The following is a 25,604-nucleotide window of genomic DNA, read 5'->3' as shown; positions in this document are numbered from 1 at the left end:
TATATTTATTAATTATATATATATATATATATATATATATGAGGCGACGTCGCCCTGCCTGAGAGAAGAGAGAGGCGACGTTGCTTCGACGACGTCGTTGAATTATATATATATATATATATATACACACACACACACCGAGTGGTATATCGAACGGTATACCGCGCGATATACAATATCGTACCGTACCGAGCGAACGTCGAAACTCCGGTATGGTACGATATTGCATACCTTGGTAGAAACTAAAGATGGTAATTCTTAAGCAACTTAAACTATGAGTTCCAAATCTTAACATGATTCAACGTGAAATTTATAATAGAAACCGGTAAGATGAGTGCTTTGTACAATTGTTCCTTTGTCCAAAGTCCCATAGATCATACAAAAGCTTATGTAAAAAGAACTATACAATTATGTAAGTGATTTTTAAGCATAATAATATTTACATATGCTTAGTGAGAAATTAAATGTTCCAAGAGGTTAGTTGGAATCAACAGTTTAACTAGGTGCCCGGGTGCTCGCCTAGGCGTTTGGGCAAGGCGAGGCTTGAACGCCTTAAGGGTGGACCAAGCAGCATGCTTCAATGAGGCGTCGCTTGGATGCTTGCTTGAACCCATGCATCGGGCACCTCAAGTAAGCGCTTGACTCAAATGAAGCAATTGAACTAGTTTGGTTCGGTTCAATAGTGGTTAGTTGGTTCAATCGAACCAACTAACCAATTTCTTACTCACAAAAGCCACCCCCAGATGCTCGTACTGCCCCGAGCCATCAACCCTAGCGTTGGTTTTGCCTCTGCTGTTGACACTTTCTGTCGTTGTCTTCGTCGCAGACGCAACAAACCAAGGCTTCCTCTGTCGTCGACAGATAGGTCCGACGACCTAGCCTTCGTCTGTAGCTTCCTTTCTCCACCACTGCTTTTGTGTGCAGTTCTTTCCACCGTTGAGGGAGAGGACCGTAGCTTCCTACGCCATCAATAGACACTTTTGAAGCTTCCTTCGCCCACGACGTCGTCGTCCGCAACTTTCGCCACTAACATTGTTGTTGCTGTTGCTTGTTAGGACTCTAGCTAGGAGAGTCCTAATTGATGGGGACATTCATGTAAAACTTACCTAAGCCGACCCCTATTAAAGAGGTGAAGAGGCCGGCTAGGGTTAGTAGGTTGTTTCTTAGAGAAGAATTAGGAGTTGTAAAGGAATAAGAGTCTTGAGTAGGAGTCCTATTAGGAGTTAGGGTTTAGAAGCCCTATAAATAGCCATGTATTCCTCTTTTTATAAGCAATAGATGAATCTTTTCTGCAGCCTTTGAGCAGCAACTTGAAGGGAGGAACCCCTATAGAGTTCAAAGGAGGCTGATCCCCTAAAGAGATCAACCCCAAGTTTAGAATCTGCAAGGGTTCTAACACCTGGTATCAGAGCAGCGTTCTTGGCGTCTCGCTGCCCTTCCACAGCCATCCATCAGCCCTCCACAGCCGCTCAAAGCAATTCCCACAATTACTTAAAAGATCGTCGTTAAATTCCGCCGTCATCTCCACCATCGCAGATCATCCTTTGATCTCCTCGTGAATTGCAATAGGTTCTGGTTTCCTACCTTACTGCTGTTGCAATTTAGTTATCCTTATTCGAAAAAAAAAAAATTGTTCCAAAATTGCTGTATAAACTTTTCGTCGCAAAGTTTTCATCTCTACGACGAAAGATACATTACAGAATTCCAACCGCATAGCACAGTCTGTTTGATCTTGCTACTGCGTTTTTTCTATCCAAATCTCTACGAAATTTTTATGATAGCTTTGACACTTCCTAATAGCAGATTTTTCTTTAGTTTTGTCAAAAAATTCTTAATATAAACCATTAATCTTTTACGTATAAACTGCTATACTTGAAAATCTACACTATAAAATTCCAGTTGCATAGCACAGATTGTTTGATCTTGCTACTACGTTTTTTCTAACCAAACCTCTACGAAATTTTTATGACAGCTGTAATACTTTCTAACAGCAGATTTCCCTTTGGTTTTGTCAAAAAATTCTTAATATAAACCATTGATCTTTTACGTCTAATCTGCTATACTTGAAAATCTGCACTGTAAAATTCCAACCGCATAGCATAGTTTGTTTGATCTTGCTACTTTGTTTTTTCTGTCCAAATCTCTATGAAATTTTTATGATAGCTTTGACACTTTCTAACAGTGGATTTCCCTTTGGTTTCGTCGAAAAATTCTTAATATAAACCACTGATCTTTTACGTCCAATCTGCTACACTTGAAAATTTGTGATGCAGAAAATTTCAGCCGCATATTGTTGCCTTAACCCATCTATTTGCAATCTTTTTTGAATGAAATTTCTTATACACTTCATAGATCATCTTGGCTTCCATCTAAGATTGATCTATTGAGGAATTCACCTCTAAAAACGAATTTGTATAGTTACAAATTTTTGTCGTAAACCGCTGAAATTTTTCGACGAGAATTCAGCTATCACAACTTGCATCAATTTCCTTGTTGTTATACTACCAAAATTTTCTTGATTAAATTGGACATCCTTGCTGTCATATAAACTAAGATTTTACTGTCAATTCCCTCCTTAAATTTCTTAAGTTTTTGGTGGAAATTTCATCGAGAAATCGTTATTTCTTCGACGACAATTCTGCTCTTACAAGACAACACATACCTGCAGCAACTTCTATTGATTTTTATCAAACCTTTGCTGCCATCTACCACAGATTTAAAACTTTCATACACAGCCTTAAAACTCCACCAAACCACACCCTCAAACTGCACCCAAAACAGCTACAAAACAAGCCTAAACCGCAGCCTACATCCACCAATCCACCAACCCTTTCAAGTTTCAACCATCATTTCTCTCAACCTATACATGCCTTTAACCCGACAACAAAAGAGAGATCTTAACATCATAGATTTGGAGGCATATACTATGACATCTGAGGAGGTAATCAATGCTAAATTTGAAGCCTTCGAGGCGCGAATGGAGGATAAGATTCGGACTCTCTTTACCAAACTCAGTTTGGGCAGACCACCAAGCCCGAAGAAATCACATCAAGGAGAGAGTTCTAACCAATCGCACCAAGCTCGAAGAGATGACTTCCAAGAGAGGGGAGGCTCTATGATCGACCCCAACTATCCAGGCATGAGAGTGGACTTCCCTAGATAGGAAGAAGGAGACCCGATTGGTTGGATCTTGCGCACGGAGCGATACTTTTGGTACCACAAAATTGAGGACGCATCTATGGTGAAAATTGCGGCTATACATCTTGAAGGGGATGCCATACAGTGGTTTGACTGGTTTGAACACACTCATGTAGTCCTCTCATGGCAACAATTCAAAGAAGGACTGCTGATCCGCTTCGGACCAACCGATTACGAGAACACTGACGGACAACTAGCAAAGATCCGATAAACCTCCACCATTCAGGAGTACCAAACCAGGTTTGAAAGGTTATCTAATTAAACTCATGATTGGTCTGAAAAACAGCTATTGGGGATCTTCATTGAGGGCTTGAAGCCGAAGATCCGAGGAGAAGTTAAAGCGCGACAACTGTGCACGCTTATGACAGCCATCTCTTTCGCACGATTTTAAGAGGAGCGATTGAACCATGAAGCCCGGAGGACTAGGGTCGCTCCTCGACCAGCAATACTGAAGCCCTTAGTCTCCCATACTATCGACCGAGTCCCTGCACTAAAAAGGTTGACAAGAGAAGAGCTTCAAGAGCAAAATGCGAAGGGGTTATATTGGCATTACGATGAGCCGTGGAGCCGTGAGCATCGCTGTAGTAAAGGGAGACTTCTTATGATTGAACTAGTAGAAGAAGGGGTCATTGAACATCCAGAAGAGAGCCTTGAACATAAAGAAGAAGATGCAGAAGAAGAGCCACAACCGGCCGAAGTTACGGTATATGCACTAGCTGGCTACTCAAACCCGCAAACGATAAAAGTTGGAGGCCTTCTCAAACAACAACCGATCATTGTTCTCATCGACACGGGCAGCACTAATAACTTCCTAAACAGTAAGGTTGTTGTCCAAATGGCCTTACCTATCGAGAATTGCAGTAGGTTTGATGTTAAGGTCGCCGACGAATGAATTTTGAAGTATGATCGTAGGCGCCCACGAGTGAAACTGTTGCTGCAGGACCAAGATATAATTGCATATTTTTTCCTCCTCCCTCTTGATGATTATGAGGCCATGCTCAGAATTGAATGGTTGATGGCATTAGGTGATGTTTCCTGGAATTTTATGAAACTAATTATGAAATTTTACAGTAAGGGGAGACAGGTGATACTGCACGAGAAACGTGGGGGCGACGTAACGACGATTTGCACACAACAAATGGAGAAGGTTTTGCATAAAGCATTTAACGACTTTTTGGTATAACTTGAGCAACAAACTAAGGGAGAGCCAATATAATTTGAAGATCCAAACCTACTTCTTTTGCTTGCTGAATTTTCATATATATTTGACGAACCGCACAACCTACCTCTTACCCGTCGGCATGATCATTATATAACGATTCTTCTAGGCAAACCTCCAGCAAATACTCGGCCATATCAGTATCTACATCTCCAGAATAATGAAATAGAAAGGATTGTAAAAGAGATGCTCGAAACAAGAGTTATTCGGCCATGTTATAGTCTCTACTCTTCACCGGTGCTACTTGTACGCAAGAAGGATGGAACATGGCGAATATGCGTTGATTCCCAAGCTCTCAATGACATAACCATCAAAGATAAATACCTTATTCCAGTAGTAGATGAATTGCTTGATGAAAGGGAGCACAAATCTTCACAAAGCTGGACCTTCGATCCGGGTATCATTAAATACAAGTGTGCGAAGAAGACATACCGAAAATCACCTTTCAAACACACAACGGTCACTATGAATTTTTGCTTTTTTCAACAAAAGGTGAAATATCTTGGGCATATCATATTAGAGGAAGGTGTGACTGTGGACCCCTCTAAAATAGAAGCAATGCAGAACTGGCCAACCCCGAGGAACATAAAATTGCTATGTGGCTTTCTCGGTTTAACAGGCTACAACCGTAAGCTTATGAAAAACTATGGAAAGATCAGTGCACCACTCACTTCTCTATTGAAAAATGATACCTTCTAATGGTCGGACAAAGCCTCCGCTGCTTTCGACAAACTTAAGGCAGTCATGACGACGATGCCAGTGCTAGCACTACCAGATTTCGGTCGACCCTTCATCATTGAGGCCGATGCATCTGGAGTCGGAATTGGAGACGTTCTCATGCAAGATGGTCGACCACTCACATACACTAGCAAGGCATTGTCTCCCTCCCATCAAAACATGTCAACATATGATAAGGAGATGCTCACCATTGTGCACGCAGCAACGAGGTGGAGATCGTACTTGATTGGGCGATGCTTTCAAATCAAGACCGACCATAAAAGCCTAAAATATTTCTTGGAGCAGAAAGATATCTTCCCCCAAACAATAAAAATGGGTAATAAAGCTTCTTGGATATGATTATGAAATAACTTACAAAAAGGGGAAAGAGAATGTTGTTGCAGATGCGCTTTCATGGCTACCTAAGCAAGCTGAATTTTTGGCCATTTCATTTTCGACTAGTGACTTCCTTAACGATATTAAGAGGGAATGATAGGAAGATCCGGAGACTAGTAAGATCATAAAAAAATTGGAGGAAGCATTAAGCTTCGTGGCTTATTACAATTGAGACTCAAAAGAATTATGCTATAAGGGATGCATTGTGCTTGTGACAAATTCTACTTGCATCTTCACGAGCAGATTTTGGACAAAGTTATTCCATATGCAGGGTACTAAATTGAAAAGGAATACGACATATCACCCATAAACCGACGGCCAGACGGAAGTTGTAAATAGGTGCTTGGAGACAGCCCAAAGCCACCCACCAAATATGACTACCCAAGGAGAACTCCAGACTCAGCCAAGTGCCATTATTGATCGACGGATCGTGACTCGACGACAACGACCCACTACTGAAGTGCTAATACAGTGGGCGAACCTACCAATAAAAGATGTCACTTGGGAGAACTATGACGACTTGAAGATCAAATTCCTAGAATTCATGAATTATCAGCCTTGAGGATAATGCTGATTTGAAGAGGGCGGGTCTGTTAGGACTCTAGCTAGGAGAGTCCTAATTGAGAGAGACATTCATTTAAAACCTACCTAAGCCGATCCCTATTAAAGAGGTGAAGAGGCCGACTAGGGTTAGGAGGTTGTTTCTTAGAGAAGAATTAGGAGTTGTAAAAGAATAGGAGTCTTGAGTAAGAGTCCTATTAGGAGTTGGTTAGAAGTAGGAGTCTTGAGTAGGAGTCATATTAGGAGTTAGGGTTTAGAGGCCCTATAAATAGCTATGTATTCCTCTTTTCATAAGCAATAGATGAATCTTTTCTGCAGCCTTTGAGCAACAATTTGGAGAGAGGAACCCCTATAGAGTTCCAAAGAGGCCGATCCCCTAAAGAGATCAACCCCAAGTTTAGAATATGCAAGGGTTCTATCATTACTGTCCGTTGCTTCCGCTACTGTCGTCCTGTCACAAACGATCGTCGCGCATTGCAACAACTCCGTTCAACGAACCGTTCATCGCTCAAATCTACATGTACAGTTGCTTGGCAATATGTTTTGGCTTGGCTTTAAGTCCTTTTGTTTGTAAAAATGTAAGTTCGAACAAGTTGCAGCGCTACAGTGCGATCGCTCACCGAACTGAGCAAAACAGCTCCAAAACAGCTCTGTTTTCGCGTGCCACGGGCTGATTTCTAAAGCCCGCTGCTGCACGCGAAACATCAGCCATCTCAGCACCCTGGAACTACCCAGGTGGCACAAGGCTGGATGGGGCTTCGGTATAGTGTCGGGTGTTGAACACTCTTTCGCAAGTTCGCACGTTACCTTGACGGGAACTTGTTGTCGCGCCCGACACTTGGTGAGTAGCTGTTTGTGGACTTGCAGTTGTTCGTTCAACCTTCTAAAGTCTTTGTTTTCCCCCTCTCCCTCTTTTCTCTTGTGCATGCAAGGTGCTCGCTGAATTGCTTGTAAAGCTTCCTCGTTTTGCGAGACGTCGAGACTTGTCCGTCACTCGTTCTTCGAACTAATCAACTTTCTCTTTTACAGGTCCTTCGGGACCTGCGAGAGGTTGCAAATGGGCTGATCTTTGCGAACGCAAATCGCAAGGGGAAGTGCGACTTTGGCAACGTAAGCTAAGTTCGCGTCTTTGCCGCAAGGGTGCTTCGCGACTTAGGCAACGCAAGCTAAGTTCGCGTCTTTGTCGCAAGGGTGCCTCACGCCTTAGGCAATTCCAACTAAGGCCGTGACATTGTGGTATCAGAGCGGGCAAGCACTTCGAGCGAGCAACAAAGGAACTTCGCAACTTCGCCATGGCTAAGCATCGTGGCGAATCAAGCAAGACGGGGCAAGCCGGACCCTTGCCCTAAGCAGCCGCAGGTGGGCTGCAAGTGCACATTCGCTCGCATGTTGTTGGAGCCGCTTAGGAGGAGCGCGACAGCGAACATGATGAGCGAGAAGTTGGCTACTCTTCGCGAGCGGAGGAGGCGCAATATGGAGCGTCAATCGGGAAAAAGAGTCATAAGGAGAGACTCACAAGGCGAAAACCCACTTGGATGTTCTCGAAGCGAGCTTGGAGGAACTCTACCATGGCCAACGAAGGCTTGTTGGGGTAGGGAGCTCGCAAGAAGAAGCGGAGTCCAGGATCGACAAGGTTGAGGCCCTAGTCGACCAATTGTTAGATGACACCAAAGTGTCCGTGCAACACCTGCAGGAAGTTGTGGCAGAACTCACTTCGAGGGTGTCCATGCTCACAAGGGCACTAAATGCGGGAGGAAGCAACACTCGCGTTGCGCCGCCACAAAACTTGAGAGCACCCGAGCCTCATGGTTATGGAGGGGCCAGAGATGCAAAAGAGCCCGAGAATTTTCTATTCGATATGGAACAATACTTTCGAGCTACGAGGCCTGATTCTGAAGAAACCAAAGTTTTTATAGCGACTATGTATCTGAACGGAGATACAAAACTTTGGTGGCAAACCCGTTGGGAGGAGATCCAACAAGGTCGGTGTCAAGTTGACACATGGGAGGACTTGAAGCGGGAGTTGAGAACTCAGTTCCTACCGGAGAACACCGAGTTCGTCATAAGAAGGAAATTGAGACAACTCCGCCAAAATGCTTCCATTCGAGACTATGTGAAGCAATTTTCTGCGCTAATGTTGGACATCCAGGACATGTCCGAGAAGGATAAGCTGTTCAGCTTCCTCGATGGTTTGAAGCCATGGGCGCAACAAGAACTACATTGAAGGAATGCCGCCGATTTGATCAGGGCAATTGCTGCCGCAGAAAGGTTCATAGACTGCGGGGTCAAGTGGGGGAGAACACAAAGACAAAGCTACTAAAAACAAGAAGTGTTGAGCTGATGTACGTCAACATCAAGCTAAATGGCCAAACGACCCGTGTAATGGTGGACACGGGTGCTACCCACAACTTTATTGTCGATCGAGAAGCAAAGCGACTTGGGCTGATCTTGGAGAAGAGCCCAAGTCGAATGAAGGCGGTGAACTCGAAGGCCAAGCGAATCTCCGGGTTGGCAAAGGGTGTCCCCATCAAGATTGGAATATGGAGCGGGAGCATGAACATAATGGCGGTGCCATTGGATGACTTCCAAGTGATCCTTGGAATGAAGTTTATGAACGCGGCGAAGTTGGTGCTAATGCCGTTCCTAAACACCCTATGCATGATGGGGGGTGACGACCCCTGTGTGGTTTCCGTCTCTAGGAGAGGAACCAAAGACCCCCAACATATATCGGCATTACAATTGAAGAAGGGGGTATGAAAAGACGAACTAATATTCGTGGCTGCTATGAAGCTAGAGCCACTCGACGAGAAGGCCATTCATGAACCTGCTGTGGTGGCGAACGTCCTGAAAGAGTTCACTGACGTTATGCCACCCGAGTTGCCAAAGACTCTTTCGCCACGCAAAGGCGTGGACAATAATATCGAGCTGGAGCTAGGAGTGAAGCCTCTAGCGAGACCACCCTACCGCATGCCCCCGCCAGAGCTGGCAGAACTCAGAAAGCAGTTAGGTGAACTGCTAAGTGGTGGTCTCATCCGCAGTTTGAAAGCACCATTCGGAGCTCCAGTTCTCTTTCAAAAGAAACAAGATGGGAGCCTCCGACTATGCGTCGATTATCGAGCCGTCAACAAGGTGACGGTGAAGAACAAGTATCCCATCCTGCTCATCGCGGACTTGTTCGACCAATTGGGCAAAGCTAAGTATTTCTCAAAACTCGACCTTCGGTCAGGGTATTGGCAGGTGCGCATTGCTGAAGGCGACGAAGCAAGGACTATCTGTGTGACCAGGTATGGAGTGTTTAAGTTCTTGGTGATGCCTTTTGGCTTAACCAACGCTCCGGCCACGTTCTGCACCCTCATGAACCAACTATTCAAGGAATATTTGGATAAGTTCGTGGTCGTCTACTTGGACGATATCGTCGTCTACAGTCAAACGCTCGAGGAACATGTCAAGCACCTTCGGACAATTTTCAAGGTTCTCAGGGAGAACACTTTGTTCGTGAAGAGGGAGAAATGCTACTTTGCCCAAACGGAGATCTTATTCTTGGGGCATCGAATCTGTGATGGCTCCATTCGGATGGACAAATCGAAGGTGCAAGCGGTTGCGGATGGCGAACTCCAAGGAAGGTGCCAGAGTTGAGATCCTTCCTTGGCTTCGTCAACTACTATCGACGCTTCATAGCGGGGTATTCGAAGAGTGCAACTCCATTGACGGAGTTGTTGAAGAAGGAGCAGCCTTGGAGGTGGTCGGATAAATGTGAGATTGCATTCCAAGATCTAAAGGCTGCTGTATTGGCAGAACTGATGCTTAAATTGTCGGACTATGGGGAGCCATTCGAAGTCCATACAGATGCTTCAGACTTCGCTATTGGGGGAGTACTCATGCAGGAGGGTCATCCGGTGGCCTACGAGAGTTGTAAACTCAACGAGACTGAGCGGTGGTATCCGGTGCACGAGAAGGAGATGACAGCGGTGATCCACTGTCTATGAGTTTGGCGACACTACCTTCTTGGATCGTGATTTGTACTAAGGACAGTTTTGGGTCCAGGAAGGACTCGTTTATACCAAAAGGAATAGGGTTTATGTTTCTTGAGTGGACAATCTGAGACGTGAACTCATAAGAGAGTGTCACGATTTCCTTTGGGCTGGGCACCCTGGCATTCACAGAACCTTAGCTCTCGTGGAGAGGGCCTTCTATTGGCCGAAGATCGGGACTGATGTGGAGGAATATGTTCGAACGTGCCTCACTTGCCGCAAGACAAGGTGGAGCAACGGAAGCCGGTGGGACTTTTGGAGTCGTTGCCTGTACCAGAAAGGCCGTGGGAGAGTATTTCCTTAGACTTCATATTAAGCTTGCTCGCAGTAGGGAGACTCGGATTGATACTCGTGATGGTCGATCGATTTTCAAAGTATGCAACTTTCATTGCTGCTCCCCTACACTGTTCAGCGGAGGAGGCGGTCAAGTTGATGATGAAGGATGTAGTGAAGTATTGGAGAGTCCCGTACAATATCATCAGTGATTGAGATGCTCGGTTCCTGGGACGATTCTGGACCGAGCTTTTTAAATTGTCGGGGTCCAAGTTATGCTTCTCCACAAGCCTCCACCCCCAGATGGATGGCCAAACCGAAAGGATAAACTCGCTCTTAGAGCAATATCTTCGGCACTACGTGAGTGCCAACCAACGAGATTGGGTGAAGTTGTTGGACATTACCTAATTCTCCTACAACTTGCAATGGAGCTTTGCGTCCAACAAGAGCCCCTTCGAGATCATTACAGGACAACAACCGTCAACTCCTCACACCATGGCAATCGGGTATATTGGGAGTAGTCCGTCAGCCTAGGAGTTGCACCGAAATGCAGTTATTGCGGGGGCTTACTTGGAGAAGGCGGCAAAAAGGATGAAGAAGTTGGCAGACTTGGGAAGGCGACCGCAAGAGTTCAAGGTCGGCGATTTGGTGCTAGTAAAGCTCCAACCAGCATCACTCCAATTCTTTAGGAACAAAGTACACAAAGGATTGATGCGCAAGTATGAAGGGCCCTTCCCAATTATCAGCAGGGTGGGCAACGTCTCTTACAAGTTGCAGCTGCCGGCATGGTTCAAAATTCACAATGTTCTTCACGCCAGCAACCTAAAAGCCTACCACTCGGATCCGCAAGATGCTTCCCGAAGTGTTCCAACTTGGCTACCCCCCACCAGAGTCTCCTACGAGAAGCGAGTTGAAACTATTTTAGTGGATCGCAAGATAAAGCTACCCAATGGAGCTGAGCAGACCGAGTGCTTGGTGAAGTGGCGAAAGCTTCCCCGAACTGAAGCCAAATGGGAGCCCGAAGATGCCCTACGACATGAAGAAACAATTATCAACAACTACCAACAAGAGTCGACGAGGGCGTCGACAGGTTGAGTGGGGGAGAATGTCACGAACGGTCGTTGTGCACCCGCAACAACTTCGTTCAACGAACCATTCGTCGCTCTAATCTACATGTACAGCTGCTTGGCAGCATGTTTTGGTTTGGTTTTAAGTCCTTTTGCTTGTAAAAATGTAAATTCGAATAAGTTACAGTGCTATAGTGCGATCGCTCACCGAACCGAGCAAAACAGCCCCAAAACAGCTTTGTTTTCATGTGTCACGGGCTGATTTCTGTAGCCCGCTGCTGCACGCGAAACGTCAGCCATCTCAGCACCCTGGAACCACTCGGGTGGCACAAGGCTGGATAGGGCTTCGGTATAGTGTCGGGCGTTAAACACTCTTTCGCAAGTTCGCACGTTACCTTGACGGGAACTTGTTGTCGCGCTCGGCACTCGGTGAGCAGTTGTTTGTGGACTTGTAGCTGTTCGTTCAAGCTTGTAAAGCTTCCCCTTTTCGCGAGACGTCGGGACTTGTCTGTCGCTCGTTCTTCGAACTAATCAACTCTCTTTTACAGGTCCTTCGGGGCCTGCGAGAGGTTGCAAGTGGGCTGATCTTTGCGGACGCAAATCGCAAGGACGAAGCACGACTTAGGCAACGCAAGCTAAGTTCGCGTCTTTGCCGCAAGGGTGCTTCGCGACTTAAGCAACGCAAGCTAAGTTCGCATCTTTGTCGCAAGGGTGCCTCACGATTTAGGCAATTCCAGCTAAGGCCATGACAGTCCGTTGCTTAATTCGCCACGGTTGTCATCCGCAGCTTCCTCTACTGTTGTTGGTACCATCCACAACTTCGTCATCGTCGTCGTTGTCCGAATGTTTCTTCATCACCGCTGCCCTCTCCTTCCCCACTTTCCATTATCAGAGACACTTTTCTCCCCCTCTACTACTGTTAACAACTCTTTTCTCCCCTCTAACTACTGTTAATAGTAAATAATATACTATTAACAGTAGATTGTTAACTACTGTTTAAAGCAATCTCTATTTAGATTGATAATATACTATTTAGATTTTAACACTGCTAATATTTATTTATTTAAAATTATTATTAGAGTTTTAGAATTAATGGCAAGTGTACAAAGCAATTTAGAAGATTCTTCAAAAACTTTAAAAATGATCTTACCTGAAAATACAATTATATAAAGGATGCTAATGATCATAATGCAGTTACTTGCATCTTTTGTGATAAGACTACTAAAGGTGGTATTTTTCATGCAAAGCAGTATTTAGTAGGAAATTTCAAGAATACGTCAGCTTGTAAGAAGTTTCTATTTCATTAAAACAAGAACTATTGGCTTATATGACAGAAAAAAGACATAAAAGAATTAATCTTATGGGATTTTACCAAAAAATAGTGTTGAACATATTATAGATGATGAAGAAGAAGATTATTCTAAAAGTGTCAATCCAAGTGAGAAAAAAATATGTGATAGAAAAGGAAAAGAAGTCATGGTTATTAAAAAGGGTAAAAAAGGACCGATGGACTTATATATGTATCAAGGATCACAGAAGCAACAAGGGCAAGCAAAAGTAAAATTAAGATAAACAAATATAAGTGATGCTTATGATAAGGAAATAAGGGGAAGAACAATTCAGCATATTGCTCGTTTCTTCTATCAGGTTGGCTTTCCTCTTAGTACAACTCGTTTAGACAGTTTTAAAGAGATGATTGAAGCTATTAGATGATATGGTGGGGGATTAAAACATCCAAGTTATTATGAGATGCAAGTTCCATTATTGAAAAAAGAATTGGATTATACAAATGACTTATTAAAGGGTCAATTATGGGTAAAGCATGGTTGCTCTATTATGTTAGATGCTTAGACCAACAGGAGACATAGGAGTATAATTAATTTTATGGCCAACTGTTCTTTAGAAACCATGTTTGTGAAGTCAATAAATGCATCATTTTTTATGAAATATAGAGAAAAGATATATAATTTGCTTGACAACTTGTTGGAGGAAATTGGTGAACAAAATGTCGTCGAAGTTATAATCGATAATGGAAGCAACTATGTGTTAGTTGATAACATTTATCTTTTGACTTTTTTAATCTTTTAATTATTTTATCTCTAATTTGAATGAAAGAATTATGTGATTCTTAAGTCTTATAAATTTTGTTATCCTTTATTTTAGGTAAATTACTTGAAGTAAAAAAGACCACTTATATTGAACTCCATGTGCAGCATATTGTATTGATTTAATGTTGGAGGATATTAGCAAGATTTCTGAAATCAAGAAGACTTTAGAAAGGGCAATCTTTGTCATTGGATTTCTCTATAATCATGCTTGGACTTTGAATATGATGAGAGAATTCACAGATAATAAGAAATTGGTGAGATATTGTGTCATCTAATTTGCTATTTCCTTCTTGACATTACAGAGCGTGCATTGTAAAAAATATAACATGAGAAACATGTGTAACTTAGAGAAATGAGTAATAAGCAAATAGGTAAAAGAAGTGAAAGGTAAGAGGACCAGTGATATCATCTTAATGTCGTTCTTTTGTAATCTTGTAGTTCATATATTAAAGGTAACGAGTCCTTTTGTTTGAGCCTTTCAGTTGGTAAATAATGAAAATAAGCTTGTAATGTAATATATTTATGAGGCTATGGATAGAACAAAGGCGATGATTTAAAAATCTTTTGATGGAAACGAAGAAAATTATAAGAAAATATTTGTAATCATTGACGAAAGGTCAACTTCATTGTCCATTACATGCAGTAGGACATTATTTGAACTTAAAATTCTTTTATAAAAACACCTCCGTTAGGTTTGATGCAAAAATTATAAATTGGTTATATCAGTGCATTGCAAGATTGGTTTTAAGCCTTGAGGTGCAAGATAAGATCATACGTGAATTACCTTATATAAGAATGTCGATGGTCTTTTTGAAATTCTAATGACAGTTCGATCTTGGATAACTACATCCCTAGGTATTAATAAATTGATATAATTAGTTTTATCTATAGTATGTTACTATGTTATTGCTAATAATAAAATAAATTTTGTAATGGTGGAGTTTATTTGAGAATTCCACATCGATCTAGCAACAATTGGCTATCAAAATTTTTTACTTGACATGTAGTGCCATGGGTTGTGAGCAAAACTGGAGTATCTTTGAGCATATAAGAATTAGAGAATATTTTTGTTTCAATTAATCTATTCTTTTTTAGATAGATGTATTAATATATTTTCAAATTATATGACATGATAGATTTACATATAGAGAAGAAATCGGTTAGAGCATCAACAATTATATGATCTTGTTTATATAAATTATAATCAAGTATTGAAGGCTCGTCATTATTTGCGAAATAGTATTTATCAAATATCATTACGAGACATTGATGATTGAAATGAGTGGTTGGTGGGAGAAATGGGTGCGAACTTGCAAGATGTCGAAGACGAGCTTGTATTTGAAGATAACAGCTTGGCATGTAGATGTGGCAAGAGCCTTAGGTGTGGAAGAATTACAGATATGTACAAGACAGACAACAAAGGAAAAAATGAGTACAAAAGTCTTAAGCTCATCTTTTGTCATTGTTGAAGAGGAGGAAATATATTTTGATGAAGAAGGACGAGAGGAAGAGAAGGATGATGATATGTTTGAGAATAATGATGTTGATTCTAACGATGAATGAATTTGATACAAGACTTTATTGTTTTGAGTCTTTTGATATTTTTGTTATTTGAAGATGAATAATGTGCCTTGGTATTTTAGATCTTTTTAATTTAAATTTATATTTTTATTATATATAATTATTTTTTATTAATTATATTTTATAACTTTTATATTTTAATATTTTAGAGCGTTTCGCTTCGTTCGGACGAGTGCTTAGCACCTCAGGCATTTTAAGACTTTGGCGTCTAATTTTTTTAAATCACTGGTTGAAATAAAATTCAACATCTTAAGCCTAGTAGTGTAGGTGAACATGGATATCAATCAAATAAAGAACATATTTGGCCATAAACATTATATAGCATTAGAAGCTTAAGTACAAAATTGTGTTTCTTTTGGTTTGGATCTTCCTTACCATTATAGGTATATGATTGGTGTGCTTACATTATCAATTTTGAGATTATTAGATATATATAGAAATTATGAATATTTCTTTACATTAACCTTAATCTATTGGATTCCTCTACAAGCATGGAAATGAAAACGAGTTTTTTTCCTTAGAGCATAGAGGTTTTAAAAAGTGGACTAGTGGGTGATGGGTTCACCTAATTTATTGCTGAGTATTTGTACTAGACGGTGATTTAAAAAGTGCTAGGCACTAAAAGGAGCTAAGGTCCTAAAACGCCCGAGGTGCTGGGCGTTCGTCATAACGAAACAAGATGCTCTAAAATATTAAAATATAATAAATATATAATCTAATTAATAAATAATTATTTAAATAAAATATGATATTAAATTAAGAAAATCTAAAGTATAAAGTCACAATGTCACTTTAACAAAAGTCTCGAAATTCAAAACAATAAAGTTTTACATCAAAGTCATTCATCATAATCAACATTATCATCATTTTTAAACAAATCATCTTTATTAAGTTCGTCCTTTTTCTCTTGTCCTTTCTCATCAAAAGATGTTTCATTCTCTTTGTCTTCAACAGTAGCAGGAGCCGAGCTTGATGCTATTGCACTCATTTTTCCTTTCGCAATCTGTCTTGTATATATTTGTAATTCTCCAGCACCTGAAGCTCTTGTCACATCTCCCTATGTCAATCTATTATCTTCAAATACAAACTCGTTTTTGGCATCTTGTAAGCAGTGATTTCAATAGGCGCTCGGGTGAGGCGAGGCGAGGCTCGAGCGCCTCGCTTTATGTCCAGGCGCCTCGCTTCAAAGAGGCGCCGCCTGGGCTCGGGCGCGAGGCGCCGCTTGGGTGCTCGCCCGAGCCCAGGCGTCGGGCGTTTCGTACGAGCGCCTGGGTTAAACTAGGCGATCAAACCAGATTTTTAGGTCTGGTTGGTCTCCGGTGCTTTAGTTGGTTCAATTGAACCAACTAAATCATCGATATCAAGCTCCCTCACGCAATTTCCCCAACTTCCCCAACCCTAACACGCGATTTTACTGTCGAGATTTCTTCTCCGCTGCCGCTGCTCTCTATTGTCGCTGTCGCTGCCACTGCCACTGCCACTGTCGCTGCTCGCCACTACTGTCGCTACTCGTTGCTGCCACTACTGTCGCTACTCGTTGCTGCCACAATCGCTGCTCGCCAACTGCTTGCCGCTGCCACAATCGCTGCTCGCCATTGCTGTCGTCGCTCGTCGCTGCTGTCGCCGCTCTCGTTGTCCCTCGCAGTTGCCGCTCCTATTGTGGTCGCCGCTCGCCGCTACAGTTACGGTTGTTGCCTGCTATCGCTGTTGTTGCCTCGACTGCCTCTGTCTTCTCACAATCTTCTCAATATACTATTAACAGTATATTGCTAACTGTATACTAATAATTGTATTTTTATTTATTAGATTAATAATATATTATTTTAATTTTAATATTATTAATTTTTATTTATTTAATAGTATTTTTTTTATTTAAAAATAAAAAATATACTATTATGATTTATTTATTATGATTTTGTACCTAATTTTCTTAATTTAATAGCATATTTTTTATTTAAATAATTATATTTATTAATTATATTATATATTTTTATATTTTAGTGGCTCGCTTCGCTCGGGCGAGCGCCTGGGGTATTTTTGGATCTTGGCGCCTTTAAATCACTGCTTATAAGTTGGCACCTATTTTTCTCACCAATCACTCATTTGAATCATCAATATATTGTAATGCGATTGGATCAATTATATTTCGCAAATCATCACGAGTATTCAAAGTTTGATTATATTTGATATAAATAAGATCGTGTAATTGTTGATGTTCTAACCGATTTATTCTCTTTAAGTGAATCTGTCGTGCTATATAATTTAAAAATATATTAATACATCTATCTAAAAAAATAAATTAATTGAAACAAAAATATTCAATGATCCTTACATGTTCAAAGACACTCCAGTTTCGCTCACAACCCATAACACTATATGCCAAACTAAGTATTTGATAATAAATTGCTGCAAGTTCGGGGTGGAATTTCCAAATAGACTCTATCATTCAGTTGCAAAATTTATGTTATTATTAGTAATAACATAGTAACATACTATAGATGAAATTAATTATATCAAATTATTAATACCTGGGGATGTAGTTGTCTCGGATCGAAATGCCATTGGAATTCCAAAATTACCATCAATATTTTTATATAGAGATAATTTACGAATAATCTTATCTTGTACCTCAAGGGTTGGAATTAATCTTATAATGCACTAATATAACCCATTCAGGACTTCTACATCAAACCCAACATATTTGATCTTATAAAAGAATTCTGGGTTCAAATAATATCCTACTACATGTAAGGGACGACGAAATTGATAATTCCATCTTTCGTCAATGATTGTAAAAATTTTCTCATATTTTTCTTTATTTTCATTAAAGGACATTTGAATCGTCTCATTTGCTCTATCAATAACCTCATAAATATATTCCATTGCTGGCTTATTTTTATTATCTACCAACCGAAAGACTCGAACAAGAGGGCCCATTACCTTTAATATATAAATTATATGATTCCAAAAGGATGACATTAAGATGATATCAGTGGTCCTCTTGCCTTTTGCTTCTTTTTCCCATTTGCTTGTCACCCATTTCTTGAAGGCAAACATGTTTCACAGGTTATGTTTTTGACGATGCACGCTCTGTAATGTCAAGAATGAAGTAGCAAATCGGGTGATACCATATCTTATTAATTTTTTATTGCTTGTGAATTTTCTCATCATATTTAAAGTCCCAATATGATTATAGAGAAATTCAACAACAAAGATTGCTCTTTCTAAAATTTTCTTGATGTTAAGGTTCATTCCAATATTCTCCAACACTAAATCAATATAATGTGCTGCACATGGAGTCCAATATAAGTGGTCTTTTTGTTTTAAGTAATTGACCTGAGACAAATGATAACAAAAATAAAAAGACTTAAAGAGTTTAATACATCTTCTATTTAATTGAAGATAAAGTAATTAAAAAAATTCAAAAGATGAATCTTATCAGCTAATATATAGTTGCTTCCATTATCGGTTATGACTTGAACGATATTTTATCACCAATTTCTTCCACGAATTTATCAAGTAAATCATATATCTTATCTCTAGATTTCACAAAAGATAAAGCATCTATTAACTTCACAAATATGATCATTAAAGAATAATTAACCATAAAATTAATTATACTCTTGCGTCTCTTATCGGTCCAAGCATCTGACATAATAGAGCAACCATGTTTTACTCATGATTTTTTATGGCCTTTTAGTAAGTCATTTGTATATTTTAACTCTTTTTCAATAATGGAACTCGCATCTCATAATAACCTGAAGGTTTTAATCTCTCACCATATCTTCCAATAGTTTCAATCATCTCCTTAAAATTGTTTAAACGAGTTGTACTAAGGGGAAGACCAACCTGATAGAAGAAGCGAGCAATGTGCTGAATTGTTTTTCCTCTTATTTTTTATCACGAGCATCACTTATATTTTTTTGTCTTAATTTTGAGCTTCCTACTTGTCCCTATTACTTCTGTGATCCTTGAAACATATATAGATCTATCGGTCTCTTTTTATCCTTTTTAGTAACCATAACATAGATAGATCCATCGGTCCCTTTTTACCCTTTTTAGTAACCATAGCTTATTTTTCTTTTTTGTTGTGTACCTTTTTTCCACTTGGGTTGATACTTAGAATAATCTTATTCTTCATCATCCCTGATATGTTTAAAATTATCCTCTGGTAATTCTCATAAGATGCATTCTTTTGCATCTTCTTTTCATTCATATAAGCCAACAACTCTTCTTTTACCTCAGGTGGATACTTCTTGCAGGCTGTTGCATTCTTGAAATTTCCTACTAGATGTTTTGTACGAAAAATATCACCTCTAGTAGTCTTATCATAGAAGATGTAAGTAACTACATTAGGTTCTTTAGATAATTATACTTCTATGTAGGATCCTTTTTGATGTCATTGAATAATCTATTGAGTTGCTTTGTACACTTACTATTTATCCTGAAACCCTAACAATAATTTTAAATAAATAAAAATTAGCAGTATTAAAATTAAAATAATATGTTATTAATCTAATAAATAAAAAATATTGTTAATAGTATATTAACAGTATAATGTTAATATATTGTTAATAGTATACTGAGTCGATGTGAGAAGTAAGAGTAGAGACCGATGTGAGGATTGAGGAGGAGACCGAGGCTGTTGATTGAGAGCAGGAGGCTATTGACAGAGAGCAGCGGCAGCAGAGAGCAGTGACAATGGTAGTGGCAACAGAGAGTAGCGATAGTGGCAACGACAGCGGCAACGACAATAGAGAGAGGCAAGGGCGGAGAGAGGCAGTGAAAATGTTGACGGTGGAATTGCACGTAGGGTTAGGGGAAGTCGTAATGAGGGTGAGGCTGATATGCATGCGATAGTTGGTTCAATCGAACCAGCTAACGTAAATGCGACCGACCTGACTTAAAAATCTGGTTCGGTCGCCTTGTTTAAATCGGGTGCTCGCCTGAAGCGCTTGACGCTTGGGCTCGGGCGAGTGCCTAGGCCATTAAATGAGGCACTCGGGCCTCGCCTCACCTCGCCCGAGTGCTTAGGCGAGCGCCCGAGCGCCTTTGTAAATCACTGTCTAGACAAAACAAACAACGGAACTATTTAAAATAAAGTGTACTAAAGAAAGTCTTTCCTGGTCACACAAAGCACAGTGAGACTATGCAAATGCTTTCACTTTATCTTTATTCTAATTTGGTTTTGCCTTACATGTTTTTGTTGGGATTCAACTTATTCTTTCAATTGCATCTCAATTAATGTCTCTGAGTTCTGTGCCCCTGAATATCAACCTTGGCTCTGCTACTGATTACATTAAGACATTCTAATTTAGTACTAGTTTCATTAATATATTGGTCATTAAATATTTAGGTTTTGGATTACATTAGGTCTACAATGAAATTCAAGCTGTTAAAGGAGATGGTGCAATATGTATGGAAGCTGTGGAAAAGTACTCAGATAAGATAAATGAGAAGGTGCTCTCCTTAATATGTATGGTGGCTTGAAAGAATTACCTTTGAGTTCAATTTATTCCCTAGAATATAACATTTTTTTGCCAATGGATACTCGATACTGTTAGTTCAAAGTTGGGTTGGTGTTCTGAAATGTTAACACTGGAGCAAGAACATCTCTTGTTTTTTCAGCTTATGGAAATGGAGGAGAACATTGATGAATATCTGGATATGGTTGTCTCCAAATGCAGGTACTCTATTTAGTATTTCTTGATCTCGAAACATGATGTTTTGTAGAGTACCTTCTTTTTTTTTCTTATGAAATCTTTAGTACAGGATGCATGGGCTATTTGGATCTCATGGTTAATTTAAAAGATTAATTCTCTAAAGACTCTACCTGCAAATGCTGCATAGAACTTACTGGACACGAATAAAATCAAAACTTGAAATTGTGGAAGAGTATTATAACCTCATCGATGTAATACCTTGACAGTCGAGTGTGTAAACTGTAATTTTTTTAATTTTACAGTAACATTCAACATGGCACCAAAGTTTCTGATCTAGAAATGACATTCTCTTGGTCCAGTTATCTTGACTCATCTAAAAAACCAATAATGAACTTGGGAGTATGATTTTTTTTTTCCATGAAGACCCTGATTATTTGCTAAAGGGATTAGTAATGTTTTGGCAGATGAGAATCTTAAATGATTGGGCACATGATTTAGGAATGCATTATGGCCACAATTGGGAAGGGAAATGGAAAATCTTTTAATTGAAATTGATTTTTGTTTTTTTTTTAATTTAGTTTTTATGGAAGCATGGAACTTGGTCTCAGTTCTTGAACCCAAAATTTGTGTCAGTATACCTAATTATCCATCTAGATCGAGGTATGCTGAGTTTTGTAGGAAATAGAAGGGAAAGATCTATCAAATCACATACATTTGAACACATCTGTAAATTTTTTGTGTTTTAAGGGCACTTAAATTAAAAAAAAAAATCATTAATATGTAATGAGATGACTGGCAAGCAGATATTATAGTTTTTTTCCCAGAAATATCATCAGAGTATGAAAAGTCATTTATGATCCAATATGATAAGGTATGATGATCAATTTGTGAACATATTTAAGCTCTACAATTACCAAAACTGTGTTGGAATAATTTCCTGATACGCGTTCTTTGTGACCCTAATCTGGGTTTCTCAGTGTTTGTAGCTGACAAGCTTAATTTTGGGAGTGTAAATCTTCAAATTTTTGAAGATTTGAAGAACTGTCAATACAGCATCAGTAAATTATAGAATTTACCTAATGTTAGGTCTCTGCTCCTCTGATGTCAGTTATGTTTCAAATTTGCCCAAGTCACATAGGTTTTTAGTTCTGAATTTTTACTAACTTGTCAAATCATACCTTGATTGGTGGAGTAGTTTTCTTTATTATCAGTAGTTGAAGGTAATAAAGTGTACGGTAACAACAATAATGAGCCCTAAGATTTCAAGCATATAGGGTTGGTGCATAAAGTAAATCATAATTGGCTTTCTTGCAATGCATTGTTTATCACAAGTGAAGTTTGCTTTCTTTGTCCAAAAAAGTATATTTTCTTTCTATCTTGAGATTATATTTGTCTCTATAAAGCACCATTTTAAAATCTATATTTAGTTTTTTCTTAATGAAGCCTTTCCTCAGGAAAATATATTATACTTGCAGTTTGTGCTGTAATTTGCTAGTTGGATAATTGGGGCTTCTCTAAGTTGGTCTTCCATCTTATTTATATCGACTTATGATGTAGTAAATTTAGTACACAATCAGTATAATTTCTTATCTGATAGCCTTATGATGTATTGTCGCTATATTTGTGAAAACCATCACGTTTGGATCTTATACGAGGGAATTTGGGGTGACAAGACTTCATTTTCCAAGTGTAATGCTCTTGTTGTTGATGGCTGCCTGCTGAGACAATATATAGTATAGGTGTCAATTTTCTGGCACACAGGATATATGCAATCCAAAGATACTGATGCCATTTTATGTAATTCTTGGGCTCGAGTAATTTGCAGACCTATGACCAATGCCGAGAAGCAGCAACTTGGTAGACGGATCCAGAAGCTCCCAGGAGAGGCGCTTGGTGGTGTGGTAGATATCTTTCGGCAAAGGAACTCTCCGGCAACAGATTTTCCTGATGATGTCTTTGTTAATTTGGAAGAGCTGGTAAGGTTGGCTCAGCTCTCTGGGTTTGACAAACTCAAGTTTTTTAGTCACACCATGAATGTGTCACTGCTGTTTTCTAGGATAATGTGACATTGTGGAGGTTGTATTTCCATGTTCAAGCTGTTGTGAAATCCAAAGAGCTCTGATCCGGGTGCCAGATTAGAGTACGAGTCGGGTGGCTGGTGCCACTTCACAAGATGGAGTTACAGCAACATTTGAATAGTCATGGTGGCATCTTTCGCATCCTAGTGGATAAGATATCCCTGAAGGTTAATGTGCCATGTACCAGTTATTGTACACTCTATATACATTGATGTAGTACAGGAAACACTCAAAATGCAACAATTTTGGCTGCTAATTGTGGACAAGGTGCCAGTTTAGAGTATTGAAGAGAATGTAGTCATGGTGGCATCTTTTGCATCCTAGTGGATAAGATGTTCCTGAAGGTTAATTTGCCATGTACCAGTTATTGTACGCTCTATATACATTGATGTGCCATGTACCAGTTATTGTACGCTCTATATACATTGATGTCGTACGGGAAACACTCAAAATGCGACAATTTTGGCTGCTAATTGTGGCCAACACATGACAACTTTGGCTTCTAATTAGTAGATATAGTGTAGAACAGTTTCGTCTCCTTTTTCTGAATGTGTACTCGAACAACTTCGAAATGCTAAAGTCGTGTTGTTCTAATGTTCATATATCTTCGTGCTTGCAATGAATTTGACTCAAAAACCTCATTGTTTGTTGCTCAATATGTCACGTGCCACTGCCATCCTTGGGTCTCTTTTCTCGTGTGCAGGCTTCTTAGCTCAACTTAGTTGGTGCATCAGCGGCCCCATCTTTCACAGTAACATTTGGATATTAACTTATAAAGGTTTGATTAGTATATAATTATTGATCATCGTAACATTTCGATAGGGTAACTGAATCATTATTTTATCGATCACTGTTTTATAATGAGAGTATTTGAATAGTCTATCAAGATATGATAGTCTAATTAGTCTATCAAGACTGATTGAAGCACCGTTGAAGCAGAGAAAGCCGTAGACATATTCCACCGCTGTGTAAGCCATAAATATCCACTGTGAATGTGGATATGATGTAGGAAGTTTGAGTTTGAGCATCCGCACTTGTTATTCATCACCTTGAGTTTTAAACTAGTGTTGTTAGATGTGGGAATTAGAGATGTGTGCTTCTATTGGAAGTATTTTTGTGCTGCAATTAGCGGCAGGCTTGTAACTGTAAATAAAGCAGCTCCTGTGGAGAGAAGCCCGCGAGGTTTTGAACCCTCTTTTAGGATCTACGTTGGCAATTTGCCTTGGCGAAATGGATGATGCCCGCTTGGCGCAGGTCTTTCGGTGAAGAGGGCAAAGTTTTGGATGCAAAGGGTGGTGTATGACCGGACGCTCTCGTGGTTTCGGTTTCGTTAGAATGACAAATCACAGTCCGAGATGGACGATGCTATCGCTGCACTCGATGGACAGGTAATTCCCATTTATATTGGCTTTAAAGGATGTTTTGATATTATACCTGACCAGATCATACAACCGGATGTTAGGATCTTGTTCCTGAAAAGAAGAAAAAGAAAAAAATAATCACAATTCGAAGTTTTGTTACTTGTTTTCTTCTGCTCAGTATCACAATAACGATGCCATTAATGACTTAATAAGATTAGAACTTGATGTTCGACACCTCAGGTTGTACCGCTCGTACCTTGAAATTTTAGGGGTTTGAATTTAGCGCTCCAAATTTGAATTCATTTGGGGCCTATAAATACCTTAGCTATTCCTACATAGATAAGCAATAAATATTGAGCAAAACTCTATAATTCTAAAGTTGTAAACCTTAGAAAGTTTAATTCCCTCCTCTCAAAGCTTAGAGAGAGCTCTAAGGGAGGTGTGAGAGAGATACCTTATAAAAGAGGGTTGTAAAAGGTTGTCTCCTAAACCTGTGAAAAGGAGAAGAGTGTAAAAGGTGATTGGTCTTTGCCTATTAAAGGAATACCAATAGTGGATGCCGGTGGCCTCGACGGAAGAAGAATCGGCGGAGTGAATGTAGGTCATGATGATTAAACCACTATAAAAATTTGGTTTGCGTTTCTCTTGAGCAATTTACTTTAACTGCAAATCACTACTTGCTTTACATCCACTATGCTCTTTCGTGCACTTTCAAAGTTATTATCTTTAAAAAATGATTTTTCATCGGAAACAGATTTAATCGCAATGAAGTTTTGAACCGACATAATTTTTACCGCTGCACTAATTCACCCCCCCCCTCTTAGTGCCACTCTTAATCCTAATAGCATACTCCTTTTTCAAAGAGTTATACTTTTTACTCAAGGTTCTACATTAATCAAACAATTCATGGAAAGCACTTAAAAGCTCAACGAAAGATAAATTTGCATCTAATAAACTTGTCTCCTCATCTCCAATAGCCATTAGTGCATAGTGAGCAACTTGCCCGGTGTTGATTGGCTCATCTTCTTCAGATACACTTGAGTCATCCCATGTTGCTTTAAGAGCCTTCTTCTTCTATGGTTGCTTCTTCTTCACTAAGGGATATTCGTTCTTATAATGTCCTGCTTCTTGCATTCGTAGCATATTACTTGATCTTTATTAGGTTCAAATTTACTTTTAGTCTCATTTTTAAATTTATTCCTTTTTATGAATTTTTTAAACTTTCTTGTCAAGAGTGCCAAGTCATCATCAAAATCCTCGTCACTTGAATTTTCTTTCAAGTGATTTTCTTGAGTTCTTAGTGTCATATCCTTCATGTTCTTTAAAAGATTGTTCTCAAGCTCTTCATAAG

The 25,604-nt window shown here is 39.6% G+C and overlaps 1 protein-coding gene across 4 annotated transcripts in view; it reads left to right on the top strand.

Moving 5' to 3' along the window:
* LOC135676620 (uncharacterized) overlaps window positions 1–23,335 on the top strand; it is a 28,638-nt gene extending 5,303 nt beyond the window's left edge. For 2 of the 4 annotated variants that reach the window (XM_065187998.1, XM_065187997.1), the window contains exons 4-7: window positions 20,525–20,611; window positions 20,780–20,838; window positions 22,640–22,790; window positions 22,871–23,335. In XM_065187998.1, the coding sequence (XP_065044070.1) occupies window positions 20,525–20,611; window positions 20,780–20,838; window positions 22,640–22,790; window positions 22,871–22,936 (363 nt within the window). In that variant the 3' untranslated portion in view covers window positions 22,937–23,335. Of the gene's footprint in view, window positions 1–20,524; window positions 20,612–20,779; window positions 20,839–22,639; window positions 22,796–22,870 lie in introns of all 4 variants that reach the window. The other 2 variants (XM_065187999.1, XM_065188000.1) reach the window with 2 other exon arrangements.
* The last annotated feature ends 2,269 nt before the right edge of the window (window positions 23,336–25,604 follow it).

This window comes from Musa acuminata, chromosome BXJ1-6, assembly GCF_036884655.1.
Source record: "Musa acuminata AAA Group cultivar baxijiao chromosome BXJ1-6, Cavendish_Baxijiao_AAA, whole genome shotgun sequence".
NCBI classification, from domain to species: domain Eukaryota; kingdom Viridiplantae; phylum Streptophyta; class Magnoliopsida; order Zingiberales; family Musaceae; genus Musa; species Musa acuminata.
The sequence above is the reverse complement of the archived record's forward strand: the minus strand, read 5'-3'. Positions and strand labels throughout refer to the sequence as shown.